The sequence below is a fragment of the Panthera tigris genome, chromosome A2 (assembly GCF_018350195.1).
Source record: "Panthera tigris isolate Pti1 chromosome A2, P.tigris_Pti1_mat1.1, whole genome shotgun sequence".
NCBI lineage: Eukaryota > Metazoa > Chordata > Mammalia > Carnivora > Felidae > Panthera > Panthera tigris.
The window spans coordinates 152,066,268-152,091,340 of record NC_056661.1 but is presented as its reverse complement, the minus strand read 5'-3'; the positions used below and the strand labels follow the sequence as shown (position 1 = coordinate 152,091,340).

The following is a 25,073-nucleotide window of genomic DNA, read 5'->3' as shown; positions in this document are numbered from 1 at the left end:
CTACTTGAATAACAAGGGAGAGTATTATAATTACTTGTGGGGTGTTTTTTGATATTTCATTGTGAGAATTTGCAAATGCACACAAAAGTACAGGATACTGTGATGACCTGAAACTGACCCGTCACCCAGATCTGACAGTCATTGATAGTCACTCATTATTGCTTCAGCTGTTTTCCTGTGCTGACATATTTTCAAGAAAGCCCAGGCTTCATGACATTTCAACCCCAGATACTTTAAGACTCTCAATTACTTGAGGGCCTTTTCTTAGATGACTCCAATTCTACAATCAACCGATGACAGAGATGAACAGTCATCTGATTAAGATCAGCCAATACCCAGAACATTTGTGATTTCCCCTGGTTTTCCCTATATGTGTCTTTTACAGCTGACTTTTGCAACAATTTCTGTAAAACTGAGAGGAGCAAAAGGGGAGTTTCTGAGAGGCTGATACTATTCCTTTTCCTGACTTTGATACATGAACTTTTATATAACTCTATATCTCAACAAAAATATTAATTAAAGAATAGACAGAATAAAGACAGGAAGAAAACATAAAGCAAAAGCAAAACCCTTCTGTTCTCCTCTCATGGCCTGCTAAAGACACTTGGGGATAGGCAGGATTCTAAAGATGAACCCCAAGATTACCAGCTTCCATTGATTTAATCACACACTAATTTGGGTGCTCATGTGAAAGGACTGCATAGATGTAAATAAGGTTATGGGCCTTAAAATAGGGAGAGTATCCTGAATTAAGCAAGTGAGCCCAATCCAATCACTTGAGTTTTATTTATTTATTTATTTTTAAAATTTATATCCAAGTTAGTTAGCATTTAGTGGAATAATGATTTCAGGACTAGAATCCAGTGATTCATCCCCTGCATATAACACCCAGTGCTCTACCCAACAAATGTCCTCCTTAATGCCCCTTGCCCATTTAGCCCACCCCCGACCCCCAACCCCTCTAGCAACCCTCAGTGTGTTCTCTATAGTTAAGAGTCTCTTATGTTTTGTCCCCCTCCATTGTATTATTTTTGCTTTCCTTATGTTCATCTGTTTTATATCTTAAATTGCACATATAGGTGAAGTCATATGATACGTGTCTTTTCTCTGACTAATTTCGCTTAGCACAATACCCTCTAGTTCAATCCATGTTGTTGCAAATGGCAAATGGCAAGATTTCATTCTTTTCGATTGTTGAGTAATATTCCAGTGTGTGTGTGTGTGTGTGTGTGTGTGTATGACATCTTTATTCATCCGTTGATGAACATTTGGGCTCTTTCCATACTTTAGCTATTGTTGATAGCACTGCTATAAACATTAGAATGTGTGTGCCCCTTTGAAACAGCACACCTGTATCATTTGGATAAATACCTAGTAGTGCAATTCCTGGGTCACAGGGTAGTTCTATTTTTAATTTTTTGAGGAACCTCCATACTGTTTTCCAGAGTGGCTGTACCAGTTTGCATTCCCACCAGCAGTGTAAAAGGGTTCCTATTTTTCTGCATCTTCGCCAATATCTCTTGCTGCCTGAGTTGTTAATTTTAGCCATTCTGACTGGTGTGAGGTGGTATTGCATTGTGGTTTTTATTTTATTTCCCTGATAATGAGTGATGTTGAGCATTTTTTCATGTGTCTATTTGCCATCTGGATGTCTTCTTTGGAAAATGTCGACTGATGTCTTTTGCCTATTTCTTCACTGGATTGTTTGTGTTTTGGGTGTTGAGTTTGATAAGCTCTTTATAGATTTTGGATACTAACCCTTTATCTAATATACCATTTGCAAATATCTTCTCCTAGTCTGTTGGTTGCCTTTTAGTTTTACTGATTGTTTCCTTCACTGTACAGAGCTTTTTATCTTGATGAAGTCTCTATAGCTTATTTTTGCTTTTGTTTCCCTTGCCTCTGAAGACACGTTGAGTAAGAAGTTGCTGCGGCTGAGGTCAAAATTGCTGTGGCTGAAGCCTGCTTTCTCCTCTAGGATATTGATGGCTTCCCATCTTACAGTTAGGTCTTTCATCTGTTTTGAGTTTATTTTTGTGTGTGGTGTAAGAAAGTGGTCCATGTTCAATCTTCTGCATGTCACTGTCCAATTTTCCCAGCCTCATTTGCTGAAGAGACTGTCTTTATTCCGTTGGATATTCTTTCCTGCTTTGTCAAAGATTAGTTGGCCATATGTTTGTGGGTCCATTTCTGGGTTCTCTATTCTGTTCCATTGGTCTGAGTGTCTGTTTTTGTTCCAGTACCATACTGCCTTGATGATTACAGCTTTCTTTCTTTCTTTTTTTTTTTAACGTTAATTTATTTTTGAGACAGAGAGAGGACAGAGTATGAACGGGGGAGGGTCAGAGAGAGGGAGACACAGAATCGGAAGCAGGCTCCAGGCTCTGAGCTGTTAGCACAGAGCCCGATGCGGGGCTCGAACCCACAGACCGCGAGATCATGACCTGAGCCGAAGTCGGCCGCTTAACCGACTGAGCTACCCAGGCGCCCCGATGATTACAGCTTTCTAATACATCTTAAAGTCTGGAATTGTGATGCCTCCAGTTTCAGTTTTCTTTTTCAGGATTGCTTTGGCTATTTAGGATCTTTTCTGGTTCCATGCAAATTTTGGACTTGTTTGTTCTAGTACTGTGAAAGATGATGGTGTTATTTTGATAGGATTGCATTGAATATGTAGATTGCTTTGGGTAGTATCAGCATTTTAACAACATTTGTTCTTCTAATCCATGAGCACGGAATGTTTTCCATTTTTTTGTGTGTCTTCTTCAATTTCTTTCATAAGCTTTCTATAGTTTTCAGTGTATAGATTTTTCACCTCTTTGGTTAGGTTTGTTCCTAGGTATTTTATTGGTTTTGGTGCAATTGTAAATGGGATCGATTCCTTGATTTCCCTTTCTTCTACATTATGGGTGCATTGAAATGCAAGTGATTTCTGTGCATTGATTTTTATATCCTTCAACTTTGCTGAATTCATAGATCAGTTCTAGCAGTTTTATTGTGGAATCTTTTGTTTTCCATATAGAGCATCATGTTGTCTGCAAAGACTAAAAGTTTGACATCCTCCTTGGCTGATTTGGATGCCTTTTATTCCTTTGTGTTGTCTGATTGCTGAGGCTAAGACTTCCAATACTATGTTGAATAACAGTGGTGAGAGTAGACATCCCTGTCGTAATCCTGACCATAGTGGAAAAGCTCTCAGTTTTTCCCCATTGAGGATGATATTAGCAGTGGATCTTTCGTATATGAGTTTTATGATCTTGAGGAATGTTCCTTATATCCCTACTTTCTTGAGGGTTTTTAATCAAGAAAGGATGCTGTATTTTGTCAAATGCTTTCTCTGCATCTATTGAGAGGATCATGTGGTTCTGGCCCTTTCTTTTATTAATGTGATGTATCACGTTGATTGATTTGTGGATAGTGAACCAGCTCTGCCTCCCAGGTATAAATCCCACTTACAATAGTGAATAATGCTTTTAATGTATTGTTGGATCCGGTTGGCTAGTATCTTGTTGAGGATTTTTGCATCCATGTTCATCAGAGAAATTGGTCTGTAGTTCTTTATAGTGGGGTCTTTGTCTGGTTTTGGAATCAAGGTAATGCTGGCCTCATAGAATGAGTTTGGAAATTTTCCTTCCATTTCTATTTTTGGGAACAACTTGAAAAGAATAGGTGTTAACTCTTCTTTAAATATTTGATAGAATTCCCCTGGAAGGCCATCCAGCCCCAGACTCTTGTTTTTTGGGAGATTTTGAATTACTAATTCAGTTTCTTTAGTGGTTATGGGTCTGTTCAAATTTTCTATTTCTTCCTATTTCAGTTTTGGTAGTTTATATGTTTCTAGATATTTGTGCATTTTTTCCAGGTTGCCTAGTTTATTGGCATATAGTTGCTCATGATATTCTCTTATTATTGTTTGTATTTCTGTAGTGTTGATTGTGAGCTTTCCTCTTTCATTCTTGATTTTATTTATTTGGGTCCTTTCCTTTTTCTTTTTGATCACACTGGCTAGGGGTTTATCAATTTTGTTAATTCTTTCAAAGAACCAGCTCCTAGTTTCATTGATCTGTTCTACTTGTTTTTTGGTTTCCATAGCATTGATTTCCTTGCTATTCTTTATTATTCCCTGTCTCCTCTGGTTTTGGGTTTTATTTGCTGTTCTTTTGCCAGTTTTTAAGGTATAAGATTAGGTTGGGCATCTGAGACCTTTCTTCCTTCCTTCGGAAGGCCAGGATTGCTATATACTTCCCTCTTATGACCGCCTTTGCTGTGTTCCAGAGGTTTTTGACTGTAGTAGTATCATTTTCATTGGCTTCCATGTGCTTTTTAATTTCCTATTTAACTTCTTGGTTAGACCATTCATTCTTTAGTAGGATGTTCTCTAATCTCCAAGTATTTGTTGTCTTTCCAAATTTTTTCTTGTGGTTGATTTTGAGTTTCATAGCATTGTGGTCTGAAAATATGTACAGTGTGATCTCAATCTTTTTGTACTTATTGAGGGCTGATTTGTGTTCCAGTATGTGATCTATTCTGGAGAATGTTCCATGTGCACTTGAGAAGAATGTATATTCAGCTGCTTTAGGATGAAATGTTCTGAATATATCTGTTAAGTCCATCTGGTCCAGTGTGTCATTCAAAGCCATTGTTTCTTGTTGATTTTCTGCTTAGATGATCTGTCCATTGCTGTAAGTGGCGAGTTGAAGTCCCCTACTATTATGGTATTGTTGCCAATTCTTTATATTTGTAAATAATTGATTTCTGTTTTTGGGTGTTTCACATTGGGGGCATAAATATTTACAATTTTTAGATCTTCTTGGTGGATAGACCCCTTAATTATGAAATAATGTCCTTCGTCTCTTGTTACAGTCTTTATTTTAAAATATAAATTGTCTGATATAAGTATGGCTACTCTGGCTTTCTTTTGGTGACCATTAGCATAATAGATATTTCTCCATACCCTTACTTTCGGTATGAAGTCATCTTTAGGTCTAAAATGGGTCTCTTGTAAACAAGATATAGATGGATCTTGTTTTCTTATTGATTCTGTTACCTTATGTCTTTTGATTGGAGCATTTAGTCCATTGACATTTAGAATGAGTACTGAAAGATATGAATTTACTGCCATTGTGTTGACTGTAGAGTTGGAGTTTCTGGTCATGTTCTCTGGTCCTTTCTAGTCTTTGTTGCTTTTGGTCTTTTTTGTTTCACTTCATCTTTTCTCCTCTCAAAGAGTTCTCCTTAAAATTTCTTGGAGTGCTGGTGTAGTGGTCATGGACTCCTTTAGTTTTTATTTATGTGGGAAATTATGCCTCTATTTTGAATGACAGCCTTGCTGGATAAATAATTCTTGGCTGCATATTTTTTGATTCAGCACATTTAATATATCCTGCCACTCCTTTCTGGCCTGCCAAGTTTCTGTGGATAGGTCTGCTGTGAATCTGATCTGTCTTCCTGATAGGTTGACTTTTTTCCCCCTTACTGCTTTCATGATTCTTTCCTTGCCTGAATATTTTGTGAATTTGACTGTGATATGCCTTGTTGGTGGTAGGTTTTTGTTGAATCTAATGGGAGTTCTCTGTGCATCCTGGATTTTGATGTCTGTGCCTTTCCTCAGTTTAGGAAAGTTTTCCACTATGATTTGCTCACATAAATCTTCTACCCCTTTTTCTCTCTCTTCACCTTCTGGGACTCCTATGATTTGGTTATTCCTTTTTAATGAGTTACTGAGTTCTCTAATTCTTATATCATGCCCTTTTGCCTTAGTTTCCCTCTTTTTTTCTGCTTCATTGTTCTGCATAATTTTGTCTTTTGTATCACTGATTCACTGCTCTGCTTCATCCATCCTTGCTACTATGGCATCCATTCGAGATTGCATCTCAGTTATAGCATTTTTCGTCCTGACTAGATTTTACCTCTTTTATCTCTGCAGAAAGGGATTCTATGCTTTTTTTTCAACCCCAGCTAGTATTCTTATTATTGTGGTTCTAAATTCTAGTTCAGACATCTTAGATATATCTGTGTTGATTAAATCCCTGGCTGTTATTTCTTCCTGTTCTTTCTTTTGGGGTGAATTCCTTCATTTCATTATTTTGGAGGAAAAAAAGAATTAATAAAATTAAAATTAAAAAATTAAAAACAACACAAAAAATCAAATAAAGGAAGCTAGATCCTAGGTGTGTTTTGGTCTGGAGTTGAAAGAAGCTTGATAGAATAGAGAAAAAGGGGAAACAAGAAAGAAAGAAAAAGAAAAAATTTTAAACTTTAAAAAAATGTATAGAATAAAATAGAATAAAATGGAGAAAGTAAAATAGAATTAAAAATTACCAAAAAATGTAAAAAAAAGTAAAAAATTTTTTATAAAAACAGAAAATAAAAATATTTTTTCTCTTTCTGTATCCAAGAATAAGAAAAGAGAAAAACAATGAATAGATGGATCAGTGAACAGAATGAAATCTGAATGAAATTACATCCAGTTTCTACTAGAATCACTTTATAGTCTGTAAACTAAGCAGGTGAAGAGACTTGTGGTCATCCTCTAGGGCTTGGTTGCTGCATTTGAACAGGGCTTGGTGTAAGAGCTCCGTACTCTACTAGGTGGCACTGCTTAGCTTATTGCCGTGGATTGGTGTGGTGTGTGTGTACATGTATGCACAGGTGTAGGAGAGGTGAAAATGGCATCACACAGTGACCCAGTCTGTAGCATCAGAACTCTGCCCTACTCAACCAGCCATCAGGCACCCCTCCTTTATCTCCAGCTTCCATCCACTTCCTGCTTCTCCACTGTCCGCGACCAAGCTGTCAGCCTGCCAGGTGGCACTGCTTCCTAAATTTTACCCCAGATGGGGCTTTGTTTCCAAACCTCTCACTTTTGAGGGCCCTGCAGTTTGGGCCCGCCCTGACTCTCTGGGGGAGGGTCTTGCTGAGCAATGGCCAGGTGCCAGCTTGACTCTGTGAACACTTGTGCAACTGCAACACTGCAGAGACCCAGAGACTTTTCTGCACCTGAAAAAGTTTGCATGGCTGTGTAGCATCAGTGGTTCAGGGACTATGGCAAATCACAGCACACAACTGGCACCAGGTTTCACCACATTCTGTTGTCCTTGTTCCAACACCAGCAAAAGTGGCTGTTCTCCAGGGTCTACTAGGACCTTTTCCTGTGGGGAGGCTGCACATCCTCTACCAAATGTCCTCTCAGCAGGGGAACTGCCTCTCCCTGTGTGGCCCAAGGACCCTTTGGACCTTGCTACCAGTTCCTGGGGATTTGCCCTTCCCATCAGAGCACTGCCACGTATTGGGCTGAGGACTTTCCAGTGCTGCTCTGCCCTATTTATAGAGTCCTAATGGTATTGAAACCCTCTCCTTTCTCTTTTATCCCTTTCTTGTTCAGACCCTTCTGGGTGTTTCCACTCTTTCTTTTTCTCTCCATCTGCTTTTTGGGGGGAGTGCTTTTCCTATACCTCCCCGCATCTCTGTACTCTCTCCACAAACTAAATCAGCTCCCAACCCTCCATGGCTTCTTTCTTCCCCCAGTTCACCTCTCTGCACTGTGTATCTGCCAAATTCTGTGGCCCAAGTTATGCAGATTGTTGTGTTAATCCTCAGATCAATTTTCTAGGTGTGCAAAATGGTTTGTTGCTGATCTAGTTGCATTTCAGGGACAAGAGAAGCAGAGAACTTCCATGCTGCTCCGCCATCTTGGCCCTGCCCCCTCCCCCAATTAGATGCTTTAAAAATCACAAATGCCTGCTTTGTAATTCTAAGAAAAGGAATTGTTTTGAAATTTTCTGGAACACCCTACGTATTCTTAAGGAGAATGAAACAAAAACAAAATGAAACAAAGTACGTAGAGTATGACATCAAAATGGAAGACTCCAGTCACTTGGGTTTTTAAGAATAGAGTGATTTTTCCAGTTGGAATCAAAGATGGAGCAGAGAAGAAAGCAAGAGGTGAGGTGGGTGATTCCAGGGCCTGAGAAGGAATGGGTCCACACTCACTGACTGAAGACAAGCAATGAAGGAAGCCTGCAGAAGCTGAGAGCAACTGGTCAATAGCAGCAAAGGAGGGGCACCTGGGTGGCTCAGTCAGTTAAGTGTCCAACTTCAGCTCAGGTCATGATCTCACAGTTCGTCAGTTTGAGCCCCACATAGGTTTCTGTGCTGACAGCTCAGAGCATGGAGCCTGCTTTGGATTCTGTGTCTCCCTCTCTCTCTCTACCCCTTCCCCGTTCATGCTCTCTCTCTCTCTCTCTCTCTGTCTGTCTGTCTCAAAAATAAATAAACATTTAAAAAGAATAAAAACAAATAGCAGCAAGCAAATGGAGAGGAGTTTTCCAGCCCCATGGAGAAAATTCTGCCTAGAATCTGGAAAGATTCTTCCCCCCACACCTAGAAAGGAATGCAGCCCTGCCTACACTTTGATTTCTGTCTCCTGAGGCTCTGAGCAGAGAAATCAGTCAGACCCATACAACTTCTGGCTTACAGGACTGATGGAATAAATGTGTGTTGTTTTAAACAAGCAGTTTTGTGCTTCAAACTCCCTCACTGACTGTGGGGTCCTCCGGGATCTGGTTCTAGGCTGTGTTTGCAAATCCATTTCCCACTCCAGTTCCCCTGCACACTTCCCCCAGGCTCCATGAGATAGGTGAGACTTGCCTTCCATGCTCTTCCCACCCAGTGCCTCCTGTCCTGACTGCTAGAAGAGGGCGGGGGTGGGGGGCTTCTATCCCCTTCTCTCTACTTCTGGTGGCACTGCCCCTCCTTCAGGCTGGTGGCAGCCGTTCTAATGACTGGCTTCTCTCACTTCCAGGCTGGGAATTTCTTTCGCCTACTATGGAGTCATTCTGGCCAGTGCCGAGCTGCTGGAGCGGGACTTGGTCTGTGGCTCGCGGTCTGAGTCTGAGGTGGTGGTGACTGTAGGAGACACAGAAGGGAGCCAGAGTCCCTGCCACTGCCACATGTTTGCCCCCTCTGACTACCAAACCATGATTATCAGCACCATTGGGGAAATTGCTCGTAAGTGTCTACCTCTGTGTATTGGGTCCCTCTCTGTGGCTCCTGCCTGGTAGAGCTGAACAAGTCCCCACATCTTGCTGACATGTCTCCAGTGCAGATTGGTATAGGGAAAAGTCTGGAGGAGTAGAGCTTTGAATTACTGTATTATATCAATTCTAGGATGCGTGTTTTCCTCCATGTTTTGACATCTCTGAAAGTGAGATGTGTCTTACAGTGGCATGTTAGATTTCAATTTGCAGCACTGGTTTTGTTTCAGTAGACATAAAATAATGGTACTTAAAAACCAACAGAACCTTGAATTTGATGAAAAACAGTATAAACCATTTAAAATATAGATCTAGCAGGGTTTCAATTAGTGATTGACCTACATGTTGTAATAAGAATCTTGGGCATAAAATATCCTTTATATATATGCCATTGCTTTTCATTCTTGGACCTATGAGGAAAAAACATATTGAAGGGGAATCCTGAATTTGATGATCATGTTACTGGGTTTTGGCTGGAACACACATGAGGTTTGGATGAAGTTGCCTCTTTCTTAAATGACAGTGAGGAATCCTTGCCAATGTTGGTAAATGCATCTTGCTTTCAAGATTTCAGAAGTTGTTATTGTCATTTGCTTTCTAGTGAATCCTTTCAATATCCTGGGCATTAATTTCCTGGGAAGACGGCTGAGTCTTTCTATCACCATGGGATGTACAGCCTTATTCTTCCTTCTTCTCAACATTTGCACATCAAGGTATTTTCTCTCTGGTTGCTTCAGAACAATCTAGTTTTGTGCAGTGGTTTTAAGTTGGAGTTTCTTGACCCATAGTGTTCATTGGGGGAAAGAACCTTTCATGAGCAGAGTAGTGAATAGGCTGCTGGTCTTACTGGAATGGCCTTTCTGTTCCATGCCACCCCCACTTCCCTCTTCCACAGACCCAGCCCTCTATCAGCTATTCCAGGGTATAGGTGCTAGTGCTGGTGCAATCATTGCACCCACCAGGATACTTAGGATCTTTATGCAAAGCTTCCTGGAATCTCAGGACTGTAATTGTTTACCAAATTTCCCGGACCATTATTAAGATAGTTCAGGGAAACAGGTAATATACCTGTGGCATAAAAATTTATTTCACTATTAATTTGCAATCCTTAAATGTCCTCAATTATAGTATGTGTCGTTCTGTGAACTGCATTGGTTTTGGAGGGTGGTGGCAGAAGATGTGCTAATCTGGGATTGGGGGGCAAGCTGGAATTGCCCACTTTGGGGAGGGGGGGACAGGAAGTTGGGTTAAAGGTTGGAGTCAGGCATTTACTTGAGGACCCCACAATCAGGCCAGTTGAGAAGCAGCACCTCCTGGGACTTGGTTATCTGTAGGCGTGTGTTAACACCTGTAATGCTCAGTTATGTAATGTGAGCACTTGTCAGGGCCATGGAAGGCCCTCCATACTGCCTTTCCTAACTTCTCTGGCATCTTGTTTCCTAGTGCTGGCCTGATTGGCTTCCTGTTCATGCTGAGGGCTTTGGTGGCAGCCAACTTCAACACCATCTACATTTACACTGCTGAGGTCAGTTGTTGGGAGGGGCTTGGGTACACCAAGGCATGCAAGGTGAGCTACTCAGGGTCTCTGTCCACAGACAATGCATCCTAGCTTCTTTTGACTTTGAATGATTTTCTAAAAATACCTCCTAAAAATGATAGCAGGAGGTTTATTTGATAGCTTCCTCTGATCCATAAAGTCTAGTGCAAGCCAGTCTCTAAGAAGAAATTTAAGACCTGACTTTCTTGTGACACATGTAAAAAACAACTTATTGTCCTAGCACTATGCTATTTTTCATCCATCTGTTACTTGCAACATGTAGCTTAAGTTTGAATAAAATAGAAATAGCTTAAACTTGAATATGATATTCTTTATGAATTTATTAAATTAATACATCTATTTTATGCAAGGTACTACCTAAAGAAGCTTGAGAATTTCCTCATAAACACCCATACTGAAGAGCTAGTATTCCTAGAAATAAACAATATCTGAACAGGAAATTCAACCGTATTTTAACTGGTGTTGTCCTTCATTAAGCTAGAGAAAATTGCACTATAGGAACTGGTAAAGCTGTGCTCATTTTCTTTTCTGTCTTTCCAAGTTTTTATTTAAATTCCAGTTAGTTAACATACAGTGTAAAAATAGTTTCAGGTGTATAATATAGTGATTCAACACCTCCATACATCACCCATTGTTCATCCCAACAAGTGCACTCCTTAATCCCTATCATCTATTTCACCCATCGCCCCCTCCACCTCCCATCTGTAACCATCAATTTGTTCTCTATAGTTAAGAGTCTATTTTTTGGTTTGCCTCTCTCTCTTTGCTCGTTTGCTCTGTTAAATTCTATGTAAGAGTGAAATCATACAGTATTTGTTTTTCTGATGGACTTATTTCACTTAAGCATAATACTCTGTAGCTCCATCCATGTCGTTGCAAATGACAAGATTTCAGTCTTTTCTATGGCTGAGTAATATCCCATTGTGTGTGTGTGTGTATGTATATATATATATATATATATATATATATATATATATATATATATTTATATTTATATATATATATACACACCATATCTTCTTTATCTCCTTCAGTCAGTGGACATTTGGGTTTTTTCCATAACTTGGCTACTGTTGATAGCACTGCTATAAACATTGGGGTGCATGTGCCCCTTTAAATCAATATTTTTGTATTCTATGAATAAGTACCTAGTAGTGCAATTGCTGGATCATAGGGAAGTTCTATTTTTAACTTTTTGAGGAACTTCCATATTGTTTTCTACAGTGGCTACCTCAGTTTGCTGGGTTTTGGCTTCATTTCTTGTTCTTTTTCTAGTTCCTTTAGGTGTAAGTTTAGGTTGTTTGAGATTTTTCTTGCTTTCTGATGTAGCCCTGTATTGCTATATACTTCTCTCCAACGACCACTTTACTGCATCCCAAAGACTTTGGACCATTGTGTTTTTATATTCATCTGGTGTCATGTATTTTTGTTTTTTCTTTGATTTCCTTGTGGACCCATTCATTCTTTAGTAGCATGTTGTTTAATTTCTGTGTATTTATGGTGTTTCCAAATTTCTTCTTCCAGTTTCATGGTGTTGTGATCATAAAATTTGCATGTTAAGATCTCAGTCTTTTTGTATTGTTGAGGCCTGATTTGTGACCAGTATGTGATCTCTTCTGGAGAATGATCCGTGCGCACTTGAAAAGAATGTGTATTGTGCTGCTCTAGGATGAAATATTTGAATCTGGTCTAGTGTGTCATTCAAAGCCATTGTTTCCTTGTTGATTTTCTGCTTAGGTGATCTGTCCATTCATGTAAGTGTGGTACTGAAGTCTGCTACTATTATTGGGTTATTATCAACGTGCTCCTTGATATTTGTTATTGTTTTATATATTTGGGTGCCTCCACTTTTGTGGGCATAAATATTTACAACTGTTAGATCTTCTTGTTGGATTGTCCCCTTTTTTATGATATAGTGCCCTTCATCTCTTGTTATAGTCTTTGGTTTAAAATCTAGTTAGTGTGAAATAAATATTGCTACTCCATCTTTCTTTTGATATCCATTTGTATGATAAATGTTTACCCCTCACTTTGAATCCGCAGGTATCTTGAGGTCTAAAATGAGTCTCTTATAGGAGGTTTATAGATGGGTCTAGTTTTTTTTTTTTTATCCATTCTGACACCATATGTATTTTTTTAAAAGTTTATTTGTTTTTGAGGGAGACCAAGACAGTATGAGTAGGGAAGGGTCAGAGAGAGAGGAGACAGAGAATCCCAGGCAGGCTGTGTGCTGCCAGCACAGAACTCAAGAAACCTGAACTCAAGAAACCATGAGATCATGACCTGATCCAAAACCAAGAGTCACAAGCTTAACCAACTGAGCCACCTAGGCACCACTGACACCCTGTGTCTTTTGATTAGAGTCTTTAGTCCATTTACATTCAGCGGAATTGTTGATATGCATTTAGTGCCATTTTATTACTTGTATTATGGTTGTTTCTGGAGTTTTCTCTGTTCCTGTCTTGCTTTGTCACTTTTGGTCTCTCCTTTTCACTCAAATAGTCCCCTTTAATATTTCTTTCAGGGCTGGTTTAGTGGACACAAAGTCCTTTAGTTTTTGTTTGTCTGGGAAACTCTTTATCTCTCTTTCTATTCTGAATGATAGCCTTGCTGGATAATGTATTCTTGGCAGCAAATTTTTCCATTCAGCACTTTGAATATATCATGCTTCTCCCTTCTGGCTTGCCAGGTTTCTATGGAGAGATCTGCAGCTAGCTTTATGGGTCTTTCATTGTAAGTTAGGAACTTCTTTTGTCTTGCTGCTTTTTAGGATTTTTTCTTTAACACTCTATTTTGCAAATTTAACTGCAATATGTCTTGGTATTGGCCTGCTTTTGTTGATTTTTTTTCACATCTGACAGATACATAGTGTGTTTTATTGAAAGAAACTAAAACCTCAAAATGTTCTCTGAAACAAATTGGTTAATCAGTCCCCACCTTTTTGCTTCTTCATGATCAGGAATCCTGCTGTTAATAAAGCTTCTATCTTCTTATGACTGCCTTCATGTTCCTTTTCATCAGGTTTTTTCCTTTCCTGTCTAAACAAAGAATGAATGTGTATATAGTCTTGATGGGAGAGAGTCAAAGTCAGGATTTTGTCCCATGGCCAAGAGGAAGCTCCAAGATATTGTCTCCAAGGTCGTATGTCATCTAAAATCATGGACATGTAATAATAAAAATGATGATATTGTTGGCTAACATTTATTAAAGTCCTATTATAGTTGGTAAATTAATGTGCCTCTTTCTTTCTTTTTAGCCTTAGTTATCCCTTTACTTACAAATGCACCTAAGAAATGTTTATTGAATCACCTTAGATAGATGTTTGATTAGATTCATTCATTTATTGATACCTTCTCCCCATATGTTGGGGGTACAGCAGTGAACATAAGATATCCCTATTCTCAAAAAACTTAGATTCTAGTGGGGTGGGGGACAGACAATACGCAAATCTACTTGTCAGGTAATAAGTGCCGTAAGGAAAAAAAAACAAAAAGAGGGAAAAAACAATAGTGATAGAAGCAGAGTAGGAAGCATTATTTAAAAAGTTTATAAGGGTGGTCAGATAGAGGAGAATTACAAATTTTTGTTTTGACGTTTTGGAATTGTTAAAGTTTCCTTTTTCTCATAGAATAAATTCAGATAATCTAAATCCCTTTAGGGCAGCAATTCCAGAATTTGGACTCTAACTTGTTAAAGCTCTCTTGACATGCATTTGCACACCTTCAGAGATGTACCTGGAGAAGGCAAATAATCTAAAGAAGCATGAGCATATGACTCTAGAGGTTACTTTGCCCTTAACTTGTAAAACAACATTTGTAGCCAGTCTAATGTCAATCAGCAAAGGTTGACAGATGATTCATCCGTGTTCGTACCATTGTTGGTCCCTGTTATTGTTTTTCTCCTCACATTTTATTTATTTATTTATTTATTTATTTATTATTTTAAAAATTTATTGCCAAGTTAGCATATGATGCAACAATGATTTCAGGAATAGATTCCTTAATGCCCCTTACCCATTTAGCCCATCCCCCCTCCTACAACCCCTCCAGCAACCCTCTGTTCTCTATCTTTAAGAATCTCTTATGTTTTGTCCTTCTCTCTGTTTTTATATTATTTTTGTTTCCCTTCCCATATGTTCATCTGTTTTGTCTCTTAAAGTCCTCATATGAGTGAAGACATATGATATTTGTCTTTCTCTAATTTCACTTAGCATAATACCCTCCGGTTCCATCCACGTAGTTGCAAATGGCAAGATTTCATTCTTTTTGATTGCCGAGTAATACTCCATTGTATATATATACCACATCTTCTTTATCCATTCATCCATGGCTGGACATTTGGGCTCTTTCCATACTTTGGCTATTGTTGATAGTGCTGCTATAAACATGGGGGTGCATGTGTCCCTTCAAAACAGCACACCTGTATCCCGTGGATAAATGCCTACTAGTGCAATTGCTGGGCCGTAGGGTATTTTTTAATTTTTTGAGGAACCTCTATACTGTTTTCCAGAGTGGCTACATCATTTTGCATTCCCACCAGCAGTGTAAAAGAGATCCTCTTTCTCTACATCCTTGCCAACATCTGTTGTTGCCTGAGTTGTTAGTGTTATCCATTCTGACAGGTATGAGGTGACATCTCATTGTGGTTTTGATTAGTATTTCCCTGATGATGAGTGATGTTGAGCATTTTTTCACGTGTTGGTTGGCCATCTGGATGTCTTCTTTGGAGAAGTGTCTATTCATGTCTTTTGTCCATTTCTTCACTGGATTATTTGTTTTTTGGGTGTTGAACTTGATAAGTTCTTTATAGATTTTGGACTAACTCTTTATCTGATATGTCGTTTGCAAATATCTTCTCCCATTCTGTCAGTTGCCTTTTAGTTTTACTGATTGTTTCCTTTGCTGTGCAGAAGCTTTTTATCATGATGAGGTCCCAATAGTTCATTTTTGCTTTTGTTTCCCTTGCCTCGGGAGATGTGTTGAGTAAGAAGTTGCTGCAATGTGTTTGTTGATTTTGACAGGAGTTCTCTGTGCCTCCTGGGTCTGGATGTCTTTTTCCTTCCTCAGGTGAGGGAAGTTTTCAGCTATTTCCTCAAATAAATTTTCAGTCTCTTGTTCTCTCTTCTTCTGGGACTCCTATACTAGGAATGTTATTATGTTTGATGGAGTCACTGAGTTCACTAAGTCTATCTTGTGTTTCATAATTCTTCTTTCTGTCCATTTTGTTCAACTTCATTATTTTCAATTTTTTCTTCTGTGTCACTTACTCCTTCCTCTGCTTTTTCCATCCTTGAGTTCTTGCATCCAGTCGGTTCCCAGTATCAATTATGGCATTTTTCATCTCTGATTCTTCTTTAATTCTTGTATCTCTGTGGTAATGGCCTCCCTTAAGTCTTCCATTCTTTTCTCAAGCCCAGTGACTATCCTTAGAATCATTGCTAAATTCTTCATCAGGCATGTTACCTATATCTGTTTCACTTAGATATCTGGCCATGACCTTATCTTATTGTTTCATTTGGGATAAATTCCTCCATCTTGGCATTTTTGTCCAAATCTCTGCCTTCCTCTGTGCATTAGAAAGGCCTGTTATCCTTCCTGTTGTTCAGAGTAATGGCTTTGTGAAGAAGAGGTCATATGGTGTCCAGGCCTGGTGCTTCAGTAAGTGAGTGACTCTGGTGTTTGTTGTGTGCACTCTGCTGTTGTGTTTGGGTTGCTCTGTCCCTCAGGCCAGTCATCTGGAGAGGCTCTGCTTGCCTGGAGAGGCTCTGCTTGCCTGCTATGGGCAGTGTTTGGAGCTTTGCCAGAATGTGATGAGTTTAACTAGCTGTGCTCTGGTCTGCTTGTTAAATGAGACCTGATGCTGCTTCACTAGAACTGAAGCCTTGAAAAACTCCATGGTTGGGAGATGTGGTGTGGATGGGGATTTGTGCTAGTCTTCTGGGGAGGACCCTGCCACCCTAGGACCGAGGTACACTTACCCAAGGAGGGCAGTACAGGCAGAGTGCAGGGGGAAGCTATGTTCATTTTCATCTCAGGAAATGCAAAAGTCTGTTTGTTCAGATTATAGATATGGCATGTCAAAACCATTAAAGCCACAGTGAAGAATACTCTTTTCTCCCCATACAGATAAAAATAGGAAACTGGCGTATTTGATATGAGTAATACAGTGTGTTTCTAAAGTTATATTTGAAATATTCAACTTAACGTATTTTGGGGCAAATTGATTTAAAAGGTCATTTCTGAGTAATCTTTGTGATACTTGTTGTCTAAAAAAATCAAAGGTATATACCTGAAGATGATTATCTTCTATTATCCCACCCAGAATTGTCAAAACATGTAAAAAAGACTTTATTTTCATTGCTCTGATATCGTCACCATGTATCTGAATCCATTATTTTTAGTCATTTTCAGCCTCATTTTCCAGAAAAAGAAAAAAGCTTCCAAAAAAGGCACTCAACTCCTAGACCTTCTCTTACAAAAACGGTGGTTTCAGCTAGGCCAGAAAGCTTCTTGATTTTGTATTTGACAGATGCTACTTAACAAAATGTGACTGAGGAAAGGGGCTATGTGCTTTGCTTTAGTGAATGAAATAAAAACTACTGGTATTGTATAGCTTTGAGAGAAAATTCTTGAGTTTTGAAAAACCATTCTTAGATTAAGTATTCTCCCTATAATGTGTTAAATACCATTTGCTTACTTTTGCCAGTTCCTATAAGAATTTGGAATTAATAAAGTCCAGATTAATGAAGTTTTATTATAAATGTAATAAAGTTGCATCAAAAAAGTAGATTATGCCATAAGATTCTTTTTTTCTTTTAAGTATGTTCCATGCCAAACATGGGGCTTGAACTCAGATCCCTGAGATTAAGAGTTGTGTGCTCTACTCATTGAGCCAGCCAGGGGCCCCAGGACATAAAATTCTGCAACAAGAATGTGATGAATGGTATAGCATGTACCTGGCACACTGGTCAAGTCTTTTCACTGTATCTGTATTAAAGGTTTCACTGAATCATTATTTGGGGAGGATTTTCTTTCCCTTCAGTAGAACCACTTTATTTTTTATTTATTTATTAAAACAATTTTTTTTAATGTTTGACAGAGAGATAGAGCATGAGTGGGGGAGGGGCAGAGAGAGAGGTAGACACAGAATCCGAAACAGGCTCCAGGCTCTGAGCTGTCAGCACAGAGCCTGATGTGGGGCTCGAACTCACAGACCACGAGATCATGGCCTGAGTGAAGTTGGACATTTAACCGACTGAGCCACCCCAGCACCCCATTAGTAGAACCACTTTATACATTTATAGCTTTAAAATGGAAACCTTCTGTTTGATTCCAAAGCTTACCTTTTTGAAATTATACTTGGAATATTCAATTAAACATATTTTGGAATTTGGTCATTTAAAGGATAATTGCTGAGTGTTTATCATTTCTCTAATATTTAAGAATGCAAAGTTGTATGCCTGAGAACACACATGTCCTGTATCTCATATCCTATATATCTGTATAGAATATCTGGTATTTGAGGGGCATCTGGGTGGCTCAGTCAGTTAAGTGTCCAACTCTTTAATTTTGGCTCAGGTCATGATCTCACCATTGTGAGATCAGGCCCCACAATGGGTTCCATACTGAGTGTGGAGTCTCCTTAAGATTCTCTCTCCCTCTCTCTCTCTGCCTCTCCTTTGCTCATGAGCACATGCTTTCTCTCAAAACAAAACAAAAAACAAAAAAAGAAAGAAAAGAAAAAAAAAAGTCTTGTATTTGATATATACCAAAGCTTGGCAAGGGGAGGAAGGGAAGGGGACTTGGGAAGGAAAAAGTCCAAGCAAACTGATGCTTCTTATGCTCCTCCCTCCAGGTCTATCCCACAACGATGCGCGCTTTGGGGATGGGGACCAGCGGCTCCCTGTGTCGCATTGGTGCAATGGTGGCACCATTTATATCCCAGGTACAGTCCAGGAGTTTTTGTAGGGGGGCGGGGGAAGAAGTCTAAAGTAGATGGGGAAAGATGCATTCCACGTCCTTTCAAGTTAAGGGTTTAATCAGGGATTTCTGTTTACTTAATGATTTTTCTTGAGTTGCTGTTTTCCCATTGTTTGGTGAATATGGGTTAGGGAGAGAGGCTAACTAAAAGCTTCCAGGCTTGTAGCTGGTCAATAAACTGTATTTCATCTCATGCAGGGTTTGAATTTTGTGGGGCATTGTTGTGGGAAGATAGAAAAGAAATGGAGGATGCAAGGAGCTTGAGCAGTTGAATGACAGTTGGTTTGAGCCCTGACCCTATTCTGGGGCACAACTGAAAAACAGACTATAGAAGTGCCCGGAGGCATTTGTGGGCAGCATAAGTCTAGTGCTAGGGCAAACCTAGTGCAGACTGGGATAAAAATCCAAAGGTGGCCTGGAATCATGGATGGACCCTTGTTTGAGGAAGGATATAGGCAGATATGGTGCTACACATGATAATGTTTCTTCAGAGGGCTAAACAGCTGGCTCATCTGCACTGGTCCTTCTCTTTTGGCCACAGAAATGGAAATCCACCCAAGCTGACTGCAGCAAAAAGACAGGAGTGAGGCTAGGCCCTGGGAGAGTCTGATCCAGGCAGCGGTGGTAACAGGGACTCAGGCCCTCTCCTCCTCATGTCTGTCTGGGCCCATAGTCACTCCTTTGCCTTTCTGAGCATTCAGGATTTACCCCACTCTCCCTGAAGACCAGTACTATGCTTGCCTGTGTACAAGGCCATCCCATGAATCTCAAACGTAGACCCTTAGATCCAGCCACCAGAAGACACTGATGCACTCTCTCTGCATCCATAGAAAGGGACTGTCACTAGTCATGTCTGGTCAGATGTTCATACTTGAGCTAAATCAGTTGTGACCAGGAGTCAAGGTTACCTACAAATGCAGCTGGGGGAAATGCAGTTTTCAAAGAAAGGAGGTTGTTGCGGGCTGAACAGTCTGTCTCATGTATTTGCTATAAAATTGTTTGTGTGTTTTTAGCTATTTTGGGAGTGCTTTTTCCACTCATCTTAAGGAAAAATGAGGGCAGCTTTTGTCTAGTGATTTTCAAAGTTCTGTTATACTGACGACTTCACAATTTTCAGAAAAGAACATAGTGGTGAAACACAGAAGTAAATTATTAATCCTGTTTCTGGATGATCAGGCCAAGGTATAGTTTATTTTCCAAGCTTTCATTAGAAATTGAGACTGTTTTTCAACCACTTGAAAGAGGTTTTCTGGGTATTTGTGGGTATTTACCCTAGAGACCACATGGCTTTTAGTGGTTTTGTGGACCAGGAAAGATTGCCTACTGGGACTGAGTCTTCTGGGGCCATAAGGCTCTGGTCTGCTTAGTGTCCTGCAGCCAGAGGGTCACAACTTTTTATAGTTAAGTCACTCGTCTCTATATCTGCCCCCCCTCATTTGTAAAATAAAGATCAATGATAGCACCTACCACATAGATTTGTTCTGAGCATCAAATGAGATTAACACATGGAAAGCACTATGACACATAGTAAATAATTAATGCTGCCTAATAGTAACAATGATCACTAATAAGGCCAAAATGCTAAATATTCAAACAAATGTTTCTCAATCACAAAAGTACTTTTAAGTCCGGTATTTCAATCACGATACAATTGGAATGTTTTGCTTTCTTAACAGATCTGGAATGGGAAGTTAGAATCCACTCCTAGGATATGTGCCTGCATTTGGGGTGGGGTGAGCTGCTTCCAGTGAGGTCTTCGTGTCGCTCTAATGAGCTCATAATCTGTCAGCCTTCCCTTGGACGTGGTTCTCAAACTTCAGTGTGTGTCAGAATTACGAGTAACTCGGTAACAAGAAGGTTGCTAGATTCCGGCCAGAGATAGATGCTGGTCTGTGGGACCACTACAGTAGTTGTAACAAGTCCCCAGAGCAAAGCTGATGGGATTGGTCTGTGGACCGCCTGCTGAGAAGCACGGCCATCAACAGGGAAAATACCAACCAGGAGACAAGCTTTCCTTGCACTTAATTCTTCCTCTTCCCCCTTCCCTTTCCACTCCCCTCACTCTTGCCTCCTCCTCTTCCTCCTCCTGTTGCTCCTCACTTAGGAACCTCTTGTAATGACCCACTCAACAAGCTGACTCCAAAATAATTGTCTGCAAATTCTAGAAACAGTTTGGCAGCTGGCAAAAAAAAAAGGATTCAACTAGCTACCATCTATATCTGACTGAACAGAATTGAGACTTATTTTATTCCAACTCAACACCCCATCACCACTTACTACACACTTGGCTCTGTGCCTGGCATTGTTCTAGTTTTATTTAGTTGTAGCAGTAAATAAGTCAGACAAGTTTCCAGTGGTGGGGCTGGAGCTGGCCTGCCCTGGCTTGTGAAAGTGAACTGTTTAGTTTTCAGGAAATTTTACAAGCTGGTTGTGGTCACGGTGGACCTTGAAATTACCCTTGGTGGTAATGTAGTATGGAAATTAGCATATGGTAGCCATGGGACTTTTCCAGGGAAAGCCTACTGTTAACGCTTGGCAGAACACCCACCCCAAGATTCTTGCTCTCAAGAGGCTTCCTTTCAAGTTGGGAATTTACAAATATGAAATAATTATGATAATTTCAGATGATATAAGTGCTGTGGAGGTAATTTGATAATCGAAGGGGTGGCAGGCAAAACCTCTCGGGGAAGGTGACAATGGAGTTGAAACCTGGAATATGAGAAGTTGACAACTTACAAAGAGAAATAGCATTTCAAGTAGGATGCCTGGTGGTGCAAGGGCCTGGAGATGCGGCTGAGACTGGGGTGTTCCAGGAACAGAAAATAGCTGTGCTGAGTTAAGGGGAGAGATGTACAGGGAGAGAAAGTGCCTGACAGGCATATTGAGGAGTTGGGATTTTTTTCTGAGGAGTAGTGGGAAATAATCTAAGGGTTTTAAGCAGGGAGGTGACATGATGAATTTTGCGTTAGGTTGAGTTGAGTTGATTTTTGTGTATGATTTAAGATAGCGGTCTAGGGGCACCTGCTTGGGATCCTGTCTCTCCCTGTTTCTCTGCCCCTCCCCTGTTCACCCAGGTGTTCTCTCTCTGAAAATAAATAAATAAACATTAAAGATTTTGGCTTAGGTATCAGGGTAATGCCAGCCTTGTAAAATGAGTTTGGAAGTGTTCCCTCTTATATGTTTTGAAGGAATTTGAGAAGGATTGGTATTGATTCTTTAAATGTTTGGCAGAATTTACCAGTGTAGCCAATGGTCTTAGACTTGGGTTTGTTGGGAATTTTTTGATTACTGATTTAATCTCCTTACTAGTAATTTACCTGTTCAGATTTTCTTTTTTTTTTTTAAGGTTTATTTATTTATATTCAGAAAGAGAGAGCATGAGCAGGAGAGGGGCAGAGAGGATTCCAAGCAGGCTCCATGTTGTCAGCACAGAGACTAATATGAGGCTTGATCTCATGAACCGTGACATCATGACCTCAGCTGAAATGAAGAGTCAGGTGCTTAACTGACTCAGCCACCCAGGCACACCCACATTTTCTATTTCTTCATGATTCAGTCTTAGTAGATGGTATATTTCTGGGAATCTTTCCATTTCTTCTAAGTTGTCCAATTTGTTGATATAATTGTTCATAATAGTCTGTTATGATCCTTTGTATTTCTGTGGCATTAGTTGTGACATTTCCTCTTTCATTTCTGATTTGAGTCCTCTCTCTTCTTGGTGAGTCTAGCTGAAGGATTGTCTTTATTTTTTTATATTTTTTTATTTTTTTTTTACCAAAATAGCTCTTAGTTTTATTGATCTTTTCTATTGTCTCTTTAGTGTCCATTTATTTCCACTTTGATCATTGTTATTTCCTACATTCTATTTTTTTTTAATGTGTATTTATTTTTGAGAGAGAGAGACAGAGAGACAGAGTGAGAGTGGGGAGAAGCAGAGAGAGAGGGACACAGAGCCTGAAGCAGGTTCTAGGCTCTGAGCTTAGCACAGAGCCCAATATGGGGCTCGAACTCACGAACTGCGAGATCATGACCTGAGCCAAAGTCAGACACTTAACTGACTGAGCCCCAATTTCCTACCTTTTATTAACTTTAGGCTTCATTTGTTCTTTTTTTAGGTCCTTGTGGTATAAAGTTAAGTTTTTTAGTTGAGATCTTTCTTATTTCCTGAAATAGGCTTTATCACTATGAACTTCCCTCTTAGAATGGCTTTTTATGTATCCATAAGTTTTAGTATGTTGCATTTCTATTTTCATTTATCTCACGGTATTTTTTTATTTCTCCTTTGATTTCTTCTTTGACTCCTTGGCTGTTCAGTAACATGTTGTTCCATTTCAACATAATTGTGAATTTTCCAGTTTCTTCTTGTAATTAATTTCTAGTTTCATACTAATGGGGCAAAGGGTACTTGATAGGAGTTTAGTCTTCTTAAATTTATTAAGACTTGTTTTGTGGTCTAACACATTTATTATCTATCCTGGAGAACATTCCATGTATCCTTGAGAAAAAGGTGTATTCTGTTGCTTTTGGATGGAATCTGTATATATGTTGAGTCCATCTGGTCTAACATGTCATTTAAGACCAATGTTTCCTTATTGATTTTCTGGTTGGACAATCTATCCATCGATCAAAGTGTGGTATTAAAGTCTCGTATTATTGCTACTTATTTCTCCCTTTGGTGTGTTAGTATTTGCTTTGTATATTTAGGTGCCTCTCTGTTGGGTACATAAATATAAGTGCTATGTCATTTTTGTTGAATTGATCCCATTATCATTTTGTATTGCCTTTCTTTGTCTTTCACAGTCTTTGTCTTAAAGGCTATTTTGTCTGATAAAATATAGGTACCGCAGCTTTCTTTTTGTTTCTATTTGCATGGAATATAATTTTGCATTCCTTTGCTTTGAGTCGGTTTGCATTTTTACATCTGAAGTAAGTCTCTTATACACAACATTGAGATGGGTCTTGTTTTTGTAGCCATGCAGCCATTCTGTGCCTTCTGATTAAAGACTTTAGTCCTACATTTAAAGTAATTATTGATACATATGCACTTACTACCATTTTGTTCATTGTTTTCTGGCTTTGTTCTTCTTCTTCTCTTGCTTTCCCTTTGTGACTTGATCATTTTCTGTAGAGGTTTGCTTGGATTCTTAATCTTTTGTGTATCTACTCTAGGTTATTGCTTTGTGGTAACCACGAGGCTTATGTAAGACCTTGTATGGATACAACAGTCTATTTTAAGTTGATGACAGTTTAAGTTTGAACTCATTTGTAGGCATCCATTTTTTTACTTACCCATTTTATGTTTTTGATGTCACACTTAACATCTTTTTATTTTGAGTATCCATTCACAGATTAGTGGAGGGGTTTTTTTGTTTTGTTTTTTTGCTACTTTATGGGGTGGGGCAGAGGGAAAGTGTGAAGCTGGTACTGCTTCTCTCGAGAGTGGTGTAGTCAGCCCCTAAATGTATGTTGAAGTGGAAGTCTGCCCCTCAGGCCACACCTTGAAGATAAATGAATCGGCCTCTTTACAGAAAGACTGGTTGTGTGTTTGCCGTGTTTCAATCGGCCGTGCCTGCGCTGTGCTCTGGGTGGGGTCAGAGGGCAGGCAGCCAGCTGGCAACTGTTTCTGTCTGTTGCGGTCTTATGGGACCAATGAATAGAAGTTCTGCTGGCCACCAGAACCAGATGACCAAGGGGTGCCCCTGGGTGGCAGCCACCAAAACTGGGGCAGACATATGTTTAAGCTCCTTTCCGGGAGATGCTGGTGACCTGGAGTGAGCCAGAGGGAGAAGATGGCACTCACCCTCTGAAGGGTCTGGAGAGGATTACAGTTGGCCCCTAAATGTGTATGTAGTTAGACACCTGACCACAGGCTACAGCTATGAAGATCAGCTAATTGGCCTCTTTTCCAGAAATCCAGACAGACAGAGTTTCTGTGTGCTGGCTTTCCACTGCTGTGTCCTGTGGTGTAGCTGGTTACAGTACAGGAACTGTTTGCTTGTTATATTCCTGTGGACCCATAAACTTCAGCCCTGCTGGCCATCGGAGACAGGTGATCAGATGTCTCCTGGGCAGTAGCCACAAAAACTAGGGCACCAGACATGTGCACGAGCTCCTTCCTTGGAGATACCAGAGATCTGGAGCAAGGCCGAGGGAGGATGTAAAGCTGGCAACTGCTGGCCTCCATATTTGGAGAATATTTCAGTAAATTCCTCGTTGTGGTTCAAGTAGATGCTTGCCTATCAGGGTGATGCTTTAAGAGAAGAAAATAGGCCTCTTTCACAAAAAGACTGGATGTGTTTCAGTGTGTTGCCTTTGTACCCTGGGTGGGGGTGTGGGAGGGTGGCAGTTGGTGGGGGAGGGAGAGCGGGGATGGGTGGGAGGGAGGGGTAGGTAGCCAGGTGAGTTCATGTGAGCCCTTTAAGAACTGTTTCTCAGATTGATGTGGCTGTGTGGATCTCATGGATACAAGCCCATTCATTGGCTTTCAAAGCTAGATGTTGT

General features: G+C 39.8%; 1 protein-coding gene across 3 annotated transcripts in view; it reads left to right on the top strand.

Moving 5' to 3' along the window:
• The window catches only part of SVOPL (SVOP like), a 62,800-nt gene that overhangs the window by 30,079 nt on the left and 7,648 nt on the right, over positions 1 to 25,073 (top strand). For all 3 annotated transcript variants that reach the window (XM_042977426.1, XM_042977427.1, XM_042977428.1), the window contains 4 exons: positions 8,804 to 9,009; positions 9,637 to 9,748; positions 10,479 to 10,560; positions 18,448 to 18,537. In XM_042977426.1, coding sequence (XP_042833360.1) covers positions 8,804 to 9,009; positions 9,637 to 9,748; positions 10,479 to 10,560; positions 18,448 to 18,537 — 490 coding nt within the window. The remainder of the gene's footprint in view (positions 1 to 8,803; positions 9,010 to 9,636; positions 9,749 to 10,478; positions 10,561 to 18,447; positions 18,538 to 25,073) is intronic.